The 20,521-nt window shown below is 39.5% G+C and overlaps 1 protein-coding gene across 1 annotated transcript in view; it reads right to left on the bottom strand.

The window, feature by feature from the left end:
- Positions 1–20,521, bottom strand: part of map3k5 (mitogen-activated protein kinase kinase kinase 5) — an 83,808-nt gene that overhangs the window by 6,644 nt on the left and 56,643 nt on the right. The window contains exons 13-24 of the mRNA XM_042504109.1: positions 19,240–19,335; positions 16,762–16,843; positions 14,172–14,305; positions 11,790–11,917; positions 11,074–11,210; positions 10,319–10,424; positions 7,298–7,455; positions 3,809–3,986; positions 2,294–2,311; positions 1,536–1,713; positions 604–772; positions 295–480 (exon numbers count right to left, since the gene is read on the bottom strand). Coding sequence (XP_042360043.1) covers positions 295–480; positions 604–772; positions 1,536–1,713; positions 2,294–2,311; positions 3,809–3,986; positions 7,298–7,455; positions 10,319–10,424; positions 11,074–11,210; positions 11,790–11,917; positions 14,172–14,305; positions 16,762–16,843; positions 19,240–19,335 — 1,570 coding nt within the window. The remainder of the gene's footprint in view (positions 1–294; positions 481–603; positions 773–1,535; positions 1,714–2,293; positions 2,312–3,808; positions 3,987–7,297; positions 7,456–10,318; positions 10,425–11,073; positions 11,211–11,789; positions 11,918–14,171; positions 14,306–16,761; positions 16,844–19,239; positions 19,336–20,521) is intronic.

Raw genomic sequence — 20,521 nt, 5'->3', positions numbered from 1 at the left:
AGTAGGAAGAAAATAGTTCCTACCTGAAACTGCTCACAACAAGGTCATGACTTCAGGAAAGAGATGTTACTGTTGTGTTTTTCTATATGTATTTTTTGGTGCTTTAGCATCACAAGCTGAGTGCCATATTCTGTTCAATTGTATTCTAAAGAAGGCAGACATCTCTACTGGCGATATCGCCGATACTTGGCAACTTACACCAAAAGAATCTCGATTGACAAATCGAGAAAGCACTATAAACGAGAGAAAACATGTATTTTTGATTTGGTGGTGAACTGTGGCTTTAATACTTACAGCATCCTGGAAGCCAAACAGAACGACCTGTAGCTGACTGATGGCGGTGCTGTCGAAGTCCAGCTCCAACTTAAGTTGAGACAGCGTGTTGGCAATGATCTTCCTGTCCGCCATGCGAACAAAGTCAGCCAGGCTGACCACGAGGGTGGAAATGTGCTGAGGCTTCAGCTTTGTTACTTCAGAGCCCTGAGAGGTGAGGAGAGATGGAGGCCATAACAGGAATGATTCAGATGTAAATGAGGGTTTTTATATTTCAAGTATCCAGTTCTTGGTTTATCAGTTTAACTGATGGTGCCTTTCATAACTGACCTGTGTGAGGGCCTCCATCAGGTTGGCCACCACCTTGTCCCGGTCCTCGGTCAGGATGTGGTGCAGTGTGGCCCGTCTCTCGCTGTCCTTTCGAAGCATAAAGAAGCCTGAATCCTTCTCATCGGGAGACGGAGGTGCACTGTGGTCCTCAAAGTTCTCCACTGGAATGCTGAGTAGAGAGGAAAAGATTTTGGATTTCTGTGAACTAGAACTCCCCTTTTTTCCATTTTACAGTTATAATGCAGCTCTGCTCATAATACATGCATATAAAGCTCAGAATATATGTAAAAATGCATGTTAAATGTATGCATTTACTTTGATGTGGGTGCAACAAAAGTGCAACATGCTTCAAAGAGTTAAACCAATAGGGGGAGATCCATCCCACACAAATCCATGTTCTTTGATTATTTTTTCTGCTTTTATTTATATATATATATATATATATATATATATATATATACATACATATACAGTCTTAGTCAGTCTTAACATTTACTCTGATTTAACCCATGTCTATGATGTGTTTGTGCGCTTTTTGTCTCTGTTGCACTGCTGAACTAAAGAGATTGACTGATTAATGGAAAGATTGTTTGAAAATGATTACTATGACCATCTTGTCTCGTCTAGTTGCTCACTGCCTTCTGTTTTTGAAAAAATCAAACCAATTTGCTCACAGTTCAAAGGGTTAGCTTGTTTTTACTTGTGTGCTTTTCTTTTTTAATACATATTTAATGAGCATTGTGGGAGGGAGATCCAAGTTTTGTCATTGCCAACGACTGTTTCTGTTATTGTTACTTTCATAAAAACTCTAAGCTAAGGGCTTCATGTTGTGTCAATATAAGGTGACACAAAATGACTAATGATGACTCACAGATGACCAGTGTGACTCCATTTACTTTGACGAAAATAAGTCTTGGCCCCACTTATCCTACCTGAGGAAGAGGGACCTGGGCCCCTTGACATCTCTCTCGCTGTAGCACTTCACACTGGGCTTGAAGATGAAGGGGTTGGTGTTGAGGTCGTTGTCAGGGGAGACCGAGCCGTACTCACTGCTGCTGCTGGTGTCCTCCACCACCACCGGCACTGGCAGGGAGATACTGCGGAGGTACTCTGAAGGACACGACGAAGGTAAGAAACCTTTAAGGAGCCTGCTGCATCACTTAAGCTCTAATAGTCAGATGTTCTGCTTTGTGCAGCACAGAAGGAGACTCTGTTCTGTGCCAGCCGGAAAGTAGGAACTGTTCTTCCCTAACAAAGAGAGCTAAAGCTGTCAAGAGGGGAAATTAGTGAAAGCGATGATGGCAAATTGGCTTCCTTTTCAGACGAGACAAGAAAAGACAAATCAGATAATGCTCTGCCATCATGTTTGGAGAGAACAGCTCTATCTGATGTATCTGCCAGCAAATTGCAGCCATTCTGTATAAATCATGAAAGAGGTATTATAAAGACATTTGAGCATTTGGAAAGAAGTCATGTTGTGCAATGTCTATTTTGAGTTCTTGGAAAGGGCAGAGTCGTGCCAGGCAGGTAGCCACTGGCAGAAAAAAAAAAGATACTGTAACCTAGATACTCTTCAGCAAAGCAGGCAGATGTGCCACAGAACTGACATCAAGATTATAAAGTAGTCCCTCTAGTGGTAAACATGTCTGAAAGAAGAAGAAGTGTGCGTGTGGGGGGGAAAGTAACTTACCAGATCCCGGTGAAAGAGCTGTGGAGGACAAAAACATAAAATATGTGTCAGCTGTTAACAGAGAACAAAACATTTCCATGTAACACTGGCAGAATAACATTTCCAAGTATGTAGGGAGGCTTTTAATCTTTTTAAAAATCATTTGTGCTGGTGCCAGGGCTCATGATAAAATCACCACAGCAGGGTGGAAACACAATGGGATTTGAGACCATTATGAAACTCAGACAATGAAAATTAAAGGTGCATGATGAACACCTATTTATCTCATAACGAGCATGTATAGCATGTGAGGTTTATCAGCAGATACTGTTTTGGTACATCTATGTAACCACTCTTAAAGCTGAGGTAAGCCGTTTAATTTTGGCGTCACTGGGCTAAAATTCAGTTATAAACACTGAGCATGTTGTAATTCAAGTTGCCTGGAAGAACATGAGACTTCTGCACCTCCTCTTGGCTCTGCTTTCAGGCTTTACAGAATCTAGGCCATGATGGGAGACTTTGGCCAATAACAGATCATTTTAGAGAGAGGGCGTTCCTATTAGCTCTTCTATAAACACAAATGTCCCTGATTCATTGATGGAAAATCATGCAGAAAAGGTTGCTACTCCAGCATCGAGAACAACTGCCAACACTGAAAAGCAACCACAAAAAGAAGGACAGACTTATCAAAAAGAAAGTCTAAATGAGAGTCTGACAAAAAAAGAAACAAAACACTTGTAAATATTGGTGAAGCATTTCAGGGATGGAGCAAAAAAAGACAGCTGTGACTCCCCGCCGGATCAGCAAACTTTCTGTTGCTGTCGTTACACAGGTGCCCGATGAAACCTGGTGCTTGGGTGTCTGTGCTTGAAGAATTTGATCTATCCCTGGAACAGGGAGCAGGGACTGTGGGACGGTTAGCTACTTAATTCTTGTTTTATTTGTGGTTGATAAACAGAGAGACAGAGTGGGGCGAGGTGGTGCTGATTGAATGCACTGTGAGCAACTCTAAAATGAAACAAGATTTTAAAAATATGGAGACACATGGAGTTACTGCATGAAGCACGAGCACATGTCGTGGTTGTCTGATGGAAGCCGCTTTGGACAGAGTGGGAGAGCTGCAGGAGGAGGGTGTATTTTTCAATTCTGGAGGTTTTTTTTCCGTCTTTTTTTCAGAGCCATGACATATATTGACTTTTAATGAGTGAAGAGAGTCTGACAGCTTTAAAACTCTACCTCAGTTTGAATGTGACTCGCTTATATGTAACTAAATTCTTTAGAAACATTTCTCAATCTTAAGATGTGATCTGCTTTCCTTTTTAAAAAATGGTCAGTTGCAGTGCTTGTCTCTAGAATCTGGTTTCTTTTCTTTATTTCATAATGTCTAATAAACCAAATCAGTTGAAGGCGTTTAATTTTTGGGTTTTATCACCTTATGTGCACTTGATGGAAGCTAGTGGAGCGATCCAAATAAAGAATGAAGTAGAAAGAAACATCAACAAGGTGTTCTTAGCTGCAGAGCTGAACCAAACTGACCCGTGAAGCTGCTTTTGCTCTTCTTCTTGCGGCTGGTGACGGTGAGGAACTCATCAGTGAGCAGGTCGAGGGCGGTTGCTCGTCGGTCCGGGTCTGGCTCAAAGCAGCGTAGGATAAAGGCTTTGGCTTCCAGCGACATGGACTCTGGGATCTCTGGGTGGATCTTAAACATGCCCACCTGCAAACAAAGGACACATATTGAGTTCAGACAGAAGTTTAAAAGAAAAGAGAAATCTAAGGGCACATTGCAAAGCTCTGTGAGATGTCCTGCTCCTAGGGTAAATTATTTGATTTGAGGAGACAACGTAAGTGTAAAGTGAGTGTTTACCCGGTGAACTCTGAGACTGTGCCTCAGGGCGGTAATGCTCAAAGTTCAAGAGCGAGACACAAGAAGATCACTAGAAATTCCTGCTGTTGCTGTTGAGGAATGTTGACTTAAGATTAGCAGGGAGATGCCCCTCCCTCGAGACATTCCACAAGGATGAGTGAAGAGTATATAAGGACTGTTTTACTATTTGGGAAACTCTACACACCGTGCACAGCGCAGACACAACATGAGATCCTCGATGACGTGTAGTTGCATGAATTCTGTGATCGTGAAAATGTGAGGATTTTTTCTTTTATGTTTTGTTTACTAGAAGGTATACTCAGCACAGTAACATACGCCTACTTGTTTAAGTTGGCTGCCCTTTAATTAAATTACATCTTATGGAAAATTCCATGATTCACAGCTTTGACAGGAGTGCTGTAATGTTTTCCAGACAACCTTTAAACATCTTTACTGTCTTTAATGGGCTACACATGGCTAAGAACAATATTTCATTAGTGTGGAGCGCTTTGCATTTCCATCCAGAGCAAATACACAGTGAACTGAATGATTAAAAGATTGCAAACAAAGAAAGGTGCACACAGAAACTGGAAAAGACAAAGCATGAGGGCGTCTGTGATGTTCCCTCTCAATGAGCTGCACGTTTGTTTGTGTTCAAACAAATGTTTGTGCACAGACAATATTTGGAGTTTCTACTGAGCTCGATCATGTTACATTGTGCAGGTGGCAACACAATGCAGGTGCATAACGGCTGATTTACTGGTTTTGTTTCTGTAAAAAGGGGAACTGATACGTGCAGACATCAGACTGTTATTTCATTAGATGCTATTTTTCTAACTAATTCAGCTGAGGGAAAGTCACTTCTTTTACTGGCATAGATTGAGCATTAGGTAATAAATAACTAAACACTGTTGATTTTAAAGGTCCAGGTTGGCAGAAAGAGTTGCACAACACACTTTATCAGTAGTTTCCATCATTTTTCAGTGCTTCAGTTAAACCTGTGGCTTGAGGGTTGATAAAAGCTAAATGTCGTAATTACAGTCTGGTCCCATTGTGGATTATCACAAATACTATCTTTCATAAGGCAACAATATCATACACGTTGAGGTAGAGCTGGTTATGTTGTAAGGAACATGGCATAGTGTTTTAAGGTTTTTGGGTTTTTTTAATTCTGCCCTCTGTCAGCATTTTCTTATTGTCAGTGTTTTGCATGTTTATGTTCTTTAAACCCGACAGTGCTGAGGTGGTCGGTAGCAACCAGGTGCCAGTAGGCATCCAAGAGACACAGCACAGAAAAAAACTCAAATATAGCAAGGCAAAATGCCAAATGTGAGAGAATATGGGGTTGGCTTTTACTTTTACTTTTGCTGGCATGCGTGTTTGCAAAAAGTATATCTTGAAGTCTTAAGTCTCCAAAAAAAAAAAAAAAACTGAAAAAACTGCGTCTGTTTTTATCTCCCCTCATACCTAAAACTTAGTTCTCTAATTAAGACAGTGAGTTGAATGTTAATGCAAATCTTTATTTTTTTCTAATGCTACTATTAGCTTCTAGCTTCTAATAGATGGTCACATGGTCTGATAGAATCACCACAAGGGGTTTAAAAAGCAAAACAAACTAATATGAAACATTTCAATATTAAAACCAGACAATAATACAGAATTTTAAAAAAGTGGAAAAATGATACGCAATATTCACAAACTATTTAGGAAAAATATTTGAGTTTCAATGTATGACACCTACAACATGTTAACCATTCCACCATCAATTTTCCAATAATGTGTGATGTTTAACAGTTCTTCAGGTTAAATAAAATCAAAATGATAAATAACAGAGTATAAAAGATTTTATCTAATGACGTTATTATTTTTAGATGGCTACGGCTCTAAACATATCATTCCTGTATACAGGCTTTTGCATGTGGTTTATATATTAGTTTTGACCTTGAGAAGTTTATATATTATATTTCATTTGCTGGATGATATCACTGTAGCATCAGAATTGTACATTTATCCACAAAAAGAGCTGTGTGTAATGTGTGTGTAGCTAAATGCTAATTTTACAACATCTGTCCACAGGAGGCTTTTAAAAAGTGTAAATAGTAAAAAGGAAACACCTCAACAATGACACACACAAAAACACATCCATTCAAAATATGCATCAGGTGCATCTGCTGTAGTATCGAGTGTGAGATCAATGTTTTTGTCTTTTAGCCATGACTTAACTCTGTTAAAAATATTACAATTGCATTTAGGACAGTTCCATCATTTTGTTCTTTTAACAGAGAAGACTGATTCCCCAAATTGGATTTTGCATAACGTAATGCATCAATTACCGTTTGTTAAGGTCGGTGTGGTAACTCTACAAAGCCTGATAGTTTTGACTGTTGCATGTCTGACTGTTGATGACCGGAACAAATGGAAAAAAAGTGATGACACAGGAAGCTCGTGGTGAACTCTTGAGGTGTATTATGGTCCATTTCTTATGGTCCATATTTGGTCAGGCACAAAGAGACCTTGAGGTCAGAGGTCTAGGGATGGTTAGGCCTGGGAGTCAAGTGTGTAGAATACTGGAGCCAGGTTAGGAATAACACAGAATGAGGCTCCCTCCAAAAAAAGGACATATTTGTGGGGTCTTGTGATTGATTACAGCAGGTGAAGAGTTGTTTCACTGAAGAATGTATTGATGCCTGAACCTATATAAAAGACTTGCATGAGCTGTAAGAGAGAGAGATTCGTATTGGTCCCGAATCCTCTCACAGACAGACCATGGTGCCTGGTGGATGCTGAACTTCGTTGTAATAAACTTATTCTTATGCAACCAAGTCGGTGTCAGCGGAGGTTTCTTCATCATCTACACATCATTGCTATTTCATAAACCACACTCTCAGCTAACAAATTTAAGATAATCTTAAAAAAACTCACATTATATGAGATACTAAATAAAATACAGTGTACTGTATATAAGGGATCCATTATCAGCTCTCAAGCATGAAAATGAACCACATCCTGATTCGGAGCGGCAGCCGTTCATTGGCACTGCTGTCCAACACGTTATAGAAGATGTCAGTAGAGAAACCGGTCGGCCTTCTTCACACTGTTTGCTGAAATTAAACACATTACCTGGCAGGTTGTTGGGATTTGTTACTGCTGGTGTGTCTCACCTTGAACATAGCAGCCTGCGGCTCTCCAAGTTCATAGAAAGGTGGTTTCCCTGTTGCCATCTCTATGATGGTGCAGCCCAGAGACCAGATGTCCGCTGGCTTGCCGTATCCTCGAGGGCCCTTGTCTATGATTTCAGGAGCCATGTACTGTAGTGTGCCTGGACAAACACACATAAATACACAGACAGATATTTAGATGTGAGTAACAATTTTCAGTCATGGGGTTTTTTTATGCTTAGCAGGGTTTCAGTATTTGAGCAGGGATTGCTAAAAATACTTTCACGGTGTGTACTGACTATTGCTACAGAAACTCGATGCACTCTCACCTGGCTTTCAAGTTATCGGATATATTTGGATCTGAATGCACTGATTTAAATTATTCACTGACGACATATCCAGATCCCCCACGCTTTAAAGGTTGTTTTTAAAAGGAACAGTTCAGCATTTTGGGAAATCCACTTAGCGTCCACTAGTTTCCTGGCAACAGCTCCAGACCAAGAAATAGTACAGACCATGACCCCCTGTGAAACGGTGAATTGTCGATTTTATACTTCAGTCTTTATACAGATTAAAAAAAGCTTTAGAGGTGTTGGTGGGTGGGATTTGTTGCCTTTGGACTCTGCGAGGCTTGCAGTTTGTAGTTTTTCTAAGCAGAGCTACAGTAACAGCCCCCTGGCTCCAACTTGATATTAGATGGACAGAAATGTGTTTGGTATTGATCTTTTCATACCACTCTTGGCAAAAAAAAGCAAATAAGCTTATTTTCCAAAATGCAGTCGGACAGATTAGCTGATCCCCGATTCCAGTCTTTAAGATCGAATAAGTCAAATTGGAGCTTTGTATTGAGTGAACGAAAACAAGAGTGAGAGTGGTAATAATCTACTCATCTAACTCTTAATAATAAAGTAAAATATGAACCTTTTAGGCACTGCTAGTGATTTTCTCTTTCCTCACATGGACTACACTCAGGAACATTTCTGTCTTGGGCCTTTTCACACATCGTGGCAATGCCGGAATAGATGAGGCATGGGATGGTCCAACAGATAGCGATAATGTAACTGTTATGGATCCTAACCGCCATAAAACTCAACAGGTGAAGAAGAAGATAAGGTAAGGCCAGATGCATGTATAAGAGTCTCTTATTTTCAGGAACACGGTGGACAAAAAGGAGCTGTTGTTGTCAGATGCCAATGTACTTGTCAGTTATGAAATCACCTGCCAAAGCACTGGTGTAAATCAGGTTGCAAGTTCAAACAGGTCATTAGCAGAGTTATGTGATTGGTTTGCTCGCTCCATGTGAGAGCATCTTTCATGAGACCGATCTAATCCTTCACATGCTTGTCTCTGCATTGTTGCTGCACTCACTCACAACACAGTCTTACTGGCTTCTTCCCTGAAATGTTACAAGGTCGCAAGGTGGGAAATTTGCAGTACAGATTTCCCTGGATGTTAATCCCTGGTATGATTTATTCATGACTCCGTGCAGGAAACGCTCCTGAACATTTCAGGGATAGACGGTAGAGCAGCGCTTATGTATGCTATGCTACAAACACCAGGAGCATAGCGAGGCACTGAGCATCTAATCTGTGCTGAGTGCTGCTTGTTTGTGTGTTTTTGTTGCTGAGCACCTACATTTAAAAAACACTGACTATGATTTAAACGCTGTGCTCTTCCCCATCAGTTTTAAGCCAGCCTTTCAATCACAGTAGAGGATGGCCAAAAACCAGTGGAGGAGATATATGTTCATACACTGTATATCTCTATAGATTTATGTTTCCTCTCATGAACACACACAAACCAGAGGGTCTATCTTGTCTCCCTACATGCTTCAGCCTTCCCCTTATTCAGAGCCAGTGCTCTCACTTGTAACAGCATTTTTACCTCTGCAACCATTCCATATCATAGCAACCAACAAAAGCGCCTCAGCTGAAAAAACGGTACGCCTCCAAAGCGCTCTCAAGTGCTCCCAGCCGGGCGTTTCCTGTGGATTGTCTGGTGTTTTCAAATGGGAAAAAAACTTTGGTGGACACGAGGCCTTAAGGTTTGTTTTCAAGGTGTGATTTGTTATGATTTATATGATCTCATTCTGACCTTGCTGGTGCCCATCTCCTCCACAACACACAGAGATAATAAATAAGTAAATTATTAAAAAATTAGTAAATTATTGATTGTGACTGTCAGTAATTTGCAGGAAAAAACAATTCTACTTAATACAAATGATATCCAGCCTATAGATGTAAATAGCAGAAGCAAAAGTACATCAGACGTTCTGCTTCAGGCAAAAAAATACACTTTTTTTGCTCCTTTTTTGCATTTAATATCTCCATGTATCAAACTAAAGATAGAATGGTTATTGCAGATGATTGCTGATGAAAATGTGCTGAATACATTTTCAAGGCCACACATTATTCCACAGCATATGAGGTAAATGCCAAAAATAGGCTTGTATTAAGTCCAATTATAAGTTACCTCTGTTCCGAGGTGATGACACAATCCTCGCAAATGACCAATCAGGTTACAAAAGCTTTACACAAGGCTTATGGTCTTGTGTGAGAAACATTTAAGTGCCCCTCTGTGTCGTCCATTAATCACAGTCCAGAGTAACATTTTCAGCTCCCCATTGAAAGGACTCTTTTGTTCTAATAATAGCCTGCGGGGCGGTGTTTGCTGCTTTTAGAAGCTCGTGTACTGAGCTAAAAACAGACAGGGACACATTTATAGCCTGCATGGGCTATAAAAAGGACTAGCCCAGTTTCCTGAAAGAGCTCCACCATTCGGGGTAAGTCCCTGTCTGTTTCAATCAGTTGCCAGATGGTCTAGTCTAAGGAGATCAAACTGTGCTGCATTTGGCCGCCATGGATCTGACATCACATGGACACAAACTTGCCCGATGTGACAGCAGACTCACGCCAAAGTTAGTAACAATAGCCATGTATTTTTGACTGGATTACTGCTCTGCATTTTTTTAAGGAATTGGAGAAAACAGGAAGCAATTTAGCCTGTTAGTGAGTCAGAGCATACCTGTGAAAGTCTCAGTGCAGGGGTTGATCCCGGCCAACCTCTTAGACGTACCAAAATCTGATATCTTCAGGACACCACTGTAGGTGTTGATGAGAACGTTATCGCCCTGCAGATTGAAAAAAAGACATCTGTGAGAACAGGCACGCCCATTCTTCTGACTGAAATTCAATGTTGGTGTTGAGATAATAATGTGAGGTGCTTGCAAATCCTGAAAGTGATAAACAGCAGGTTACAACACATTGCGTCGGAGGAGGAGGACAACATTGCAGCCAAAACATGGTGATTAGCATTCACCGGCAGCTAATGATGCTTATATGACTGTGTTGTTGAATCAGGTGGAACGCGTGGGGGTGAGGCTGCTGACCTTAATGACGGCCTGTGATGGAAGTGTTATCAGTGTTGGTTTTTAACAGGGAGGGCGTTTTACAGAAGAAAAAGGGAAGTCGGCCAGAATGCACCCACACCAACTCAAATTTACTGTCCACAGAGTCACAGGGAGCAAGTTTTCAGAGTTCAAATAAACAGTGAAGGATTCAACTCAAACCTTTGAAACTGAAGTTCTGCAATCTTTGAATAAGTCCCCTTATTCCTTGCTTTATATTACTTACATAACTTACTATGTGTCTGTCTGTGCATTTCTGTGTTTTATTTCTGCAGAGTTCATTCTGATATATATATATATATATCTGTATATACATATATATACACAAAGATGATAAAAATTATTAATGGTACAGTAACTTCTGTTGGGTCACCTTGATGTCTCTGTGTGCGATTTGGTTATCATGCAGGTATTTGAGTCCTTCCAGGATCTGCCGCGTGTAGAAGCCGATTGTGGGCTCGTTGTTTTTCAGAGGGCCCCACTTGGACCTCAGCAGTGCAGACAGGCTCCCTGATGGCCACAGGAAAAAATACAAGAAGAATCAATACACTCGGTCTGAGCCTAGATCAGCAGAAGCATCCTGATAAATCTGCAAGTCAGAGTGTTCCCTTTCACTGTAAAGTGATACTTCAACATGTGCTGATAAAACTGTGCTGTCAAAACATGTGCAAACTCCATTTCTGTGCATTGATTTCAGAAACAGTTTTAGTGACGAGTTGCACAAAGTGTAAATATTTGTCTTCTAGATAAAAGGGTGGATACATATTTCATAAGATGTTTGAAATAAAATCTATTTCAGGGCAATTCTTTTTTGTATAAATCTATTCTTTTCGGTAAATATATCTTCCAAAAAGGATAAAGAATGACGGGAAACACATAATGATAAGCAATGCAAGCCACTTGGACACTTGAAGAAGATTGATACAGATACTTGAAATCTGGAATATGCTGCCTGGTGAGCATCCTTCATTTAATCTTGTGCTCTTACTTATTTAGCCTGATACTTGAAGTTGTTTGTATCACTTGCTTGAGTCTCTTCTAACTTTAATTTCCTCTCTATAAGATCATAATAGCAGCAGCACGTCTCACCTCCAGGCACCTGCTCCATGAAGATCTTTATGAAGCCGTTCTCGCTGATGGAGCCGAGGTACTGGACAATGTTCTTGTGCTTTAAGTGCTTGTGAAGAGCAATCTCCTCGTGCAGCGGCTGAGAGTACCTGTATTACAAAAACACTAAGTTATAGTACTGTAAGTAGAAGTGGTTGCTTAAGTACAGAATAAATACTGAGGAACTTAATGAACAATTAAAACCAGATGGTATTCTCTCTTTTTCTTTATATATTATGACTACAGAGACAGATTTTTACAGGTCTTTATCTCCTCTTTTGTGGAATTTTTAAGGTTTCCTGTTGAGTCAGTAAAAAAATGTCTTTTTTTGTCTTTTTTTTTCCTTGTCTAAGATTATGCATTTTTATTTGTGCAGTTTTTAATTATAGTTATTGAATGTATTATTTCATTAAATATATACATAACCAGGTGACATAGCTGACATCATTTAAAAAAAAAAGAAAAAAAAAACCGAAAACAATGTAATTCACTATCATAAGAGGCCAAGAAAAAACTTAAAGTATTTACATTTTCGAGATGGAATGAGTAAATATATATATATTTTTTTTTTTTTTAAATGACTCAGAATTATTGCAGATTAATTTTTCTGTTGATCATCTTAGAAATATGCTAAAATCCTTCACTATATTAGCCTACAATAATACACTCAATGATGGTCTGAGTTATTCTGTAGCGAAAGAGAGCTCATGGAGATCTGTCATGTCTTCTCCGTAAGGTGACATAAGAGTAAACAGGAAAGATATAACTGACATGCCAAAAGCCAAAAGAATAAACCAGAAACAACACAAACAGTGAGGCTGGATCTCGATATCTGACCAGAACAAAAGGTATCTCTGTACACTGGAAACATGCCTACCAGCAATTTCACATTCAGCTCCCTGCATGAATCACACCCTCTCTCCATCTCTCTGCCTGTCTTGAGATTTCAATCCATTTCTGAATTATTCACCCAAATCCTCCACATTCTCTGCAGCCGAACGCCCTGCTGACTCGCTGATGTGATTAGTGGAACAAAGTGTGTGCAGTGGAATCATCTAGTCTGCGAGAGAGTCTTGCAATTTGAGATGAGTGGGTATGGCAGTGTGAGTAGACAGGCGTTTTAAGCGGAGACAGTGGTGGGAATTCAAGGTGGAGGGTGGGAGTTTGCCTTCACAGCTCTCCACCAACCAGTCACTCAAGTGGATACCAGAACAGTGAAATCCAGAAGCCACCAGGGACACTGCTGAGCTGTGCCTCACACTCTCAGTTGGAGGAGAAAAGCAGCACTTCTCTATTATGATGCTCAACAGCAGAGCCGAACAAGATGAGGCATTAACAGCTCAGACACCTGTTTACATTCAGGCTGTAATCTAATCTCTGAGCAGGATAACAAAAGCAAGATTTAATGTCCCAAGAGTGGCACCAAATAAAAAGAGTTTATCCTCCTCTGAGCATAAATAGCCACTTAGATTTCTAAATATTAACTGTGTATTTATCCTCAGGGGACCACGAATATTCAAATAACTTAAAGGTTCCCTGTGGAGTTTTTGATGACAAGTATGAAGCAATGTTTTTATGAGCTGTTTGTAATGTATGCGCACAAGAATCCACCTGCACCTGCATACACTTGAGCATGTTGATGACGCAGCACATATTCCTGCCAGTTTCACACTAGCCCTGTGTTGAGACTGCAAATGTCAGGTCAACATTGCGCTGCGTAACGACAGCCTTGACGGGACACTGACGTGATTGTCTAGACTAGTTCCATCCTGTCTGCAATTTTTAAAGCGTCAAGCAGCAAAGGAGCAGCCAAACTTTCTGTGCAGAGTGGAGTAGTGGCGGTAAATGTACAGTGTAGGTTATTCTGCACATAGATAAACACTCAAGCTCCTCAATACCCAAGACGTCCCTGTGTCTTGTACCTTAGCTGATTGGTTAAAGTGAAGAAATAGTTGGATTACAAGCCGGAGGCGAAAACTTCACAGGGCACCTTTAAGTAACAATTTTTAATATGTTTTGGAGCTCATCAAGGACCAAAACACTGGCTGAGGTAAAAGTTTGAGAGATTTATGATGTCAGATGAAGGGTAACAGGGTCAATTAGCTCATTAAAATTCATCGTCTGGGGACAATGAATATCTGTACAAAATTTCCTTGTAAACTGACAGTTTACTCATAGAAAGATTGACTGCTAGCCAGTCAAAAAAAGTGAAATACTTGTGCCTGTTAGTAAAATCACATGACTATACATACAGGAATATCACAGAGTCCTCACAAAAAACTCTTCCTTGGTGCTAACAAGAGATTGAAAAGAGTGACAAATACGAAAATTGCGGTCTTTTTCTTAGAATTGCCAGAGTCTCACCTGCTGTCTCTCTCTGGTATTTCTTTGATGGCCAGTCGGACCTGGTTGCTGAGGTCTCGGCCGGCGTAGACCACTCCAAATGTGCCTTTTCCCAGAACAACCCTCTCTCCATGTTCGTCGTACTCATAGTCGTACTGTGGAGACAAGGACAACAAGCACGCAGCTGCCATTTTAATATATCCATATTAAAATTATCATATTCATATTAAAAGTCATGGTGATGTAGAGCTAACACCAAAATATTTTTGAAGATATCTCAGTTTCTACATTTTTTTAAAAGAAACTAAACCTTGTTTACCTCCTATTGTAATACTCTCACATACTCTCTCTCAGAGTAGAGACAAAATCTAAATGAGTTTTCTTTTTAAAATTGTTAAAAAATATCACATAAATAAACACATTAACTCAATGATACATATGTATATAGTTATTTAAAATATTAAATATACAGCTGTCTTTGGTATTATTGTATGTAACAGAAATCCAACTTCAAGCATATCTTTACCCTAATTAAAGACCCAGTGGCAAAAAAAGTGTTTACAAAACGTATTTTCATGGTTATTTCTTTCTTTGTTTACACCATAAAATCTGTCCTTATGCTATCTTAAACCTGCAAATCTAAACACAGTAATTCTTCTTTGCTTTTTGAGTACTTGTAGAATGCTTAGCAAAATTATTGTTTTCTTGTTACAGAATCCAGTTTCTACATTGCGCTTCTGCTTATTTTGTGTTAGAAAAATCCAACAAGGAAAAACAATCTATTTTTTTTCCAAACACACTTATCTGGTTACCGATTTGATAAATCACTTAAAAAAAATGGTCTTTTCTTTGCGAACAGATAACTTTAAACCTGTTACAATGACTCCTGATGAAACCAGTGTAAATTTCTTTCTGAATTTTGTGATTTAGAGGGCACAAGCAAAGGTCTTGGTTTTTAGGAAAGACTGTGTTGTTACAATGTTAAGGCTGGAGAGAAACTGAAAGTAAATTTTGGCTGATGTTGATTTTTTTGCATCAAACACTGAGATGAAACCAGCTCAAGAGAAACCTGTTAGACATTTGATCTGTGCCATGCCGCTGAGCCAATAAGGGGTGCGGCAGCATTTCTGGGTAATTAGCTGTTCTTTTCCCAAGGCTCCACTGGGAAGACAGGTGAATGTAGCAGCAGGTGTCTGTTCTGTACTGTCAAAGCATACAAAGCACACAAGCAAAATTCAGGCCTTTTCCCAGCAGGTTACTGTTCAAGTTCTCTTGGTTTGCAGCTGCAATCCACTCATTATAATGCAAATTGTGATGAACTGAATTAGAACAGCTCAATGGTAAGACTGAGTTCATACAAGCATAAAACTGGATTTTGTTAAAGACATGTTTTTAAAGGCAAGGGAAATACATTATTGTTTACTTGTTAATTTCACTGCAGTTAAAAAGTCAACATTTCTTTGTCTTTTGATTGAAGAATGAAAAATAGTCCACTGGCATTAAGAAGGCCCAAAGCTAATTACTGTTGAAAGGAGGCTTTGTGGTCAATGACTTTTTTTCTGTCAGCAATTCAATTCCACACCACAATCACATTTCCTGTGACATTTGAAAAGCAAACAAAGTGCGCCCGAGATACACTACAGGATGTAACAAAACAATGTATGAAAACAAATGGGTAAATTGTTTCTCGGCACCCGTGCATTGAAAAGGAGTCGCATTATTGTAGAATTAGAAAAAACTTATGCATTCTTGCTGAATCTGTGTTGAAGAAATATCTACATGACTTTTCAGATCCTGACTCCTGTTCCTAGAAGAATCCTGATGTTAGTTTTGTTTGCTTTAATAAATTTAATATATAATAGAAATGGACTGCGTGCCAAAAATGTTGGTTGTTGTTGAGACATGCTACTGGCTCTTGTGCAGGTGAACTGAGGACTGAACAATGAAAAGCATTTTTTTCACTTGAAAATCTGCACACAAAAAAAAGACACTAAAATGTTGAAACATAACCAAAATTTGTAACAGTAAACTAGAATTCCATCCAAGTGGACATTTTGCAAATTTGAGGAAATTCCATCAAGACTTTGTTGAGGTATCACAATAATGACACAGATCCAAGGTCAAAATGACTTTGAACACCAAAATCAAATTAGTTCAAGTGGATGTTTGTGCCAAATTTCAAAAATAACCCTTGGGGTATTCCTGAAATATTGTGCTCACGAGAATGAGACACAGAAGGTCTTAGTGACTTTGACCTTGAATCTCTAGTGGATATTTGTGCCAAATTAAAAAAAAAAAAAAATCCCTTCTTGAGATAGTGTGTTCACAAGAATGAGACAGATGAGGTTATAGTGACCTTTGACCACCAAATTCTAATCAGTTCATTGATAACTCCAAGTGGACGTTTGTGCCAAATTTGTGGAAATTCCAACAAGGCCTTCTTGAAATATCTCATTCATGAAGACGAGACAGACAGACGGGCAAACAAACAGACAGGCATTCATACAGAGAAACAGATAACCAAAAACACGATTACTCTGGCCACAGCTATCGCCGGCATGAAGGCATAAATATTATCCGGCTGTTATGGGAGTGAATCTTGTCCTCTCACCTCTAAGGCGTCAGTGTCACAGTCTCCCTCCTCTGGACCTTTCCAGGCCTCCTCTGCTATGCTGTTGACCAGATCACAGAATCTGCCAAAAGAAAAGCTCGATCAGACCAAAATACAGGTCACACACAACATAGAAATACACTCATGGGCTTTGATTTCAGGGCGGGGGACAAGTCAAACTCAAAGTTTAGAACAGGTCTTGTCTCCCCCCATTAAGACTTAAAAGAAGCAGAAGATCTCTATTTTGACATAATTGAAAACATTTGCAACCTAAATTGATGCAGAAAAGGCACAAATTAGCACATAAAAAGTTCACCAGAATGGAGGAAATGACTAATTGAGGACCCCCAAACCCCCCAGTCCATATGTGTCCCCCCAATACTTAAATGAAACCTATGCCTCTGGATACACTGGAGTCTATATTGGTGTTGTGTAAAAAAGCGATGCAGCACAGACTTTTCAAATTAATCTGGGGTTAAACAACATTATCACAATCATGTATCATTGGCACAGATTGCACAACATAAGCAGATTTCTGCTCATTAATCACTTTTGTACTTGTGGAAATCAATGAGTGCCTGGCACAGAGGGAAAAAATGCATAAAACATGATTTAAAAAAATGGCGCAGACTGCATTTAAAATGTGAAATCCTGATGTCTTGCTAAAATGTACCAGTTTTTTCCTGCGTGAAGCACTTTGTGACTTTGTTTCAAATGTGCTGAATAAATAAAGTTTACTATACTATGACTTTATTGTTCTTTATTGCTCTTTTGACCAGTTATTATAGCTTTTTTATTTTTCAATAAACGTCTGCACAAAGGCCTCCTCATGCTTGTTGTGTTGACAAATTTGACCAAACTGAAAAAAGAGTACAATTAAAAACATTCCCTGCATATTGTTAGTTTAGTTTAGTAGTATAGTTGTATGGATTCTTATTTAGGTTAGTTTTGGTTTTTTTTCCTAAGGTATTATTGCATGCATATCTTTGCAATTTTCTGTTACAGAGAAATATACTACAGAAAGGAAGATATTGGAAGCAATATAACTCAGTTTACTTTACAGAATTGCACATTGTTTAGGAACATATCGTGATCGAGGCAGTATTTACTGCAGCTGGTGGTCTTATTCAGAAGGGGTTACAGCATGTTTACATGCACACCTCCCACACAGATGCATACATATAATGACCTCTGCCACTCTCACTGCACACAAGCTGTCAATTATCACGCTGCCTCGTCCTCCTGTCACACACGGCTGGCATGCAGGTGTTCTGTGGTACATGTGCGCTTGTGCATTCGCTCATACCAATCATGCACACACAAACACTAATACAGTCTACTTCTCGTTCTGCCACCTATTTCTTCCTTCCTTCCTTCTCACCCCTCACCCCTCTCTTCCCACTGTCACTACTTTTTCTTGGTATTAAAGGAGAGCAGCATCATAACAACAGCAGGCATGACTCACTGGCTCTCACACTCCACATAATAGGACTGAAAGTGCTCGGGAGCCTCTGATGTGAGAGTCACAAGTCTGAGCACTCAGTGTTTCAATGAGCAGCTAGCGAGGAACAAGATGGCGTCAAAATGAAACAAGGTGTGCTCATGGTAGATTGGTGCGAAACTTCCCACCTGAGTTCAGAGCTGATGAAAGTGCCAAAACTACTGCAGGGATGGGAACAAGCAAAGAAACCAGACTACTGCCAGCTGGTCGTTTGGCTGTAGTCTGTGCTGTGTGTTCAAGTACAACTTTTTTAGCTGAGACACAGACGAGGTGGGGCAACACATCAGTCAGCCTTTGTCGCCACTGGCTATTTAATTTTGGTTTAGTTAATCATTCTAATTGTTTTTACATCAGTACTTACTACTATTTGGTAAAAATGCAGTCATGATTATTGGTAAGTAATTACTAAAGGCTGAATGATTTCTTAACAAATGTAATTTGGTCCTGATCCTCTGCAGACATTTTCCCCAAAACTAGGAAAAGAGATATTTTTTTTGGTTTTATAACCTGACAAACCAAAAGCTGTTTTTAGAAATGGCTGATACTGATTATAAAGATCCACCGTTAACAAAACCATTATTTAAAACTCTTTATAATGCATGCATCACTAGAGTGGTACTGCAAAATCTGACTGACATGTTAACATTTTCATTACGATAATGTTAGGTACCAGCATGGCTATCTTGATAAAAGCTTATCCATAAACAAAACTACAGAGGACGTCTCCTCGTATTAAAACCCTTCACTTCAGATTTAGTGCCACTAATTAAGAACAGCTATGTTCTGATTTTATGCCAATTTTAAATTATTGGCTCACAAAGCCAAATAATATCAATTTTAAAGTAACAGAAATAGGTCAATTCAATTCAACTTGTCTTTAATTAAAGATTATAATTTCAACGGGACTAATAGTCTGGCAACTGTTTGAAACACAACCTTTACCATCTTAATAATGTCAAACAAGAGCGAGAACAGACCTTTTACAATGCATCTCTGTGCAGAAATAGATCTGGAAGTCCTCTGCATTGTGAAGCACGTAGAGGAAGGCACTGCGCTCGTCAAACTTGGAGATACTGAGAGGAAACAATTCACAGTTAGTTGGACGATGATCCCGTGAGAGCAGGTCTGGCAGAGAATGAATGAAGTTTTTCACTGGATGTTTGACATCAGACATCAATTCTATGGTATGACAAAAAAGACTGCATGTGGAGGGCCACTCCATCGAAACATAAACCCCAGTCGATGTGACAAATGCAGGTTTTAGGAACAGTACATAGTATATTTAAGTAAGTATGCAGTATTATGAGTATAATTTATTTCTAGACAAATGGAATCTGGAACAAACACATATGTTGTTTTGCGACTTGTCAAATTAAATGATGCTGAGTTTGTGAACAAAAGACAAATTCAACAACTACATGTCAACTTTTTTTTGTGCTGAGATGAGCGCTTGTCCAATTCTAAGTCGCTGTGCCAAGGCCGGAGCTGCCGAGCCAGACAACGAAGGGACTGTATGTGTGTGGTCGTATTGTTGCTCGCAGAGCTGCTATTGTGTCCTGCTGACTGTCTGCAGGCTGAGTGGGCACAGAAAATGAGTCGTTCCCTAGCAACATGTGAGCACAGCCCCTCCACTGATCTGACACCGAATTCCTTTGAGGACCGAGGAAAAGGAGACGCAGAGAGAGACATCATGAAAACTACTGTCTGTTATATTATTGGAGCATTAAAATACAGTCCGGAGCTCTGACAGGTGAAGTGGTAGTATTGTATAAAATATACACATTGTATACATTTAATGAAAATGCTTTTTGCAAAGCTTTTCTGCCTCTACACATGTAACATGTTAGGCCCCAACAGCCTTAACATATTTACAGATAGCAGTCGGTCCAGATATTTGGCTCATCATGTTATGCTGTTGCCAGGCTGGCTGAGGTCTCTGCTGCGACTTATGTTAGCTGTTGTTTTACACTAAGACTGCCATGGACTAATTTATGGACATCATTGTAGATGCTGTCATGACCGCTTGCAACTGATGGATTTTAATCTCGTTGTGGATAAAATCTCAGAGGCACCGCTGTAGTGCTCGGAATACAAGTTAAATGTCTCTATATATGCATTTTCAGGGCATCAAAAACAAGCGATAAATAAATGAGCACCCAACTGTTTCACTGGTCATATGTTTAGAACTTGTTTCCGACTTGTTGTTTATGTTTATGCCTTTGTCATGTTGTACATTATTGTCCATTTCAATATTTTAAT

Source organism: Plectropomus leopardus, chromosome 16 (genome assembly GCF_008729295.1).
Source record: "Plectropomus leopardus isolate mb chromosome 16, YSFRI_Pleo_2.0, whole genome shotgun sequence".
Taxonomy (NCBI): domain Eukaryota; kingdom Metazoa; phylum Chordata; class Actinopteri; order Perciformes; family Serranidae; genus Plectropomus; species Plectropomus leopardus.
The sequence above is the reverse complement of the archived record's forward strand: the minus strand, read 5'-3'. Positions and strand labels throughout refer to the sequence as shown.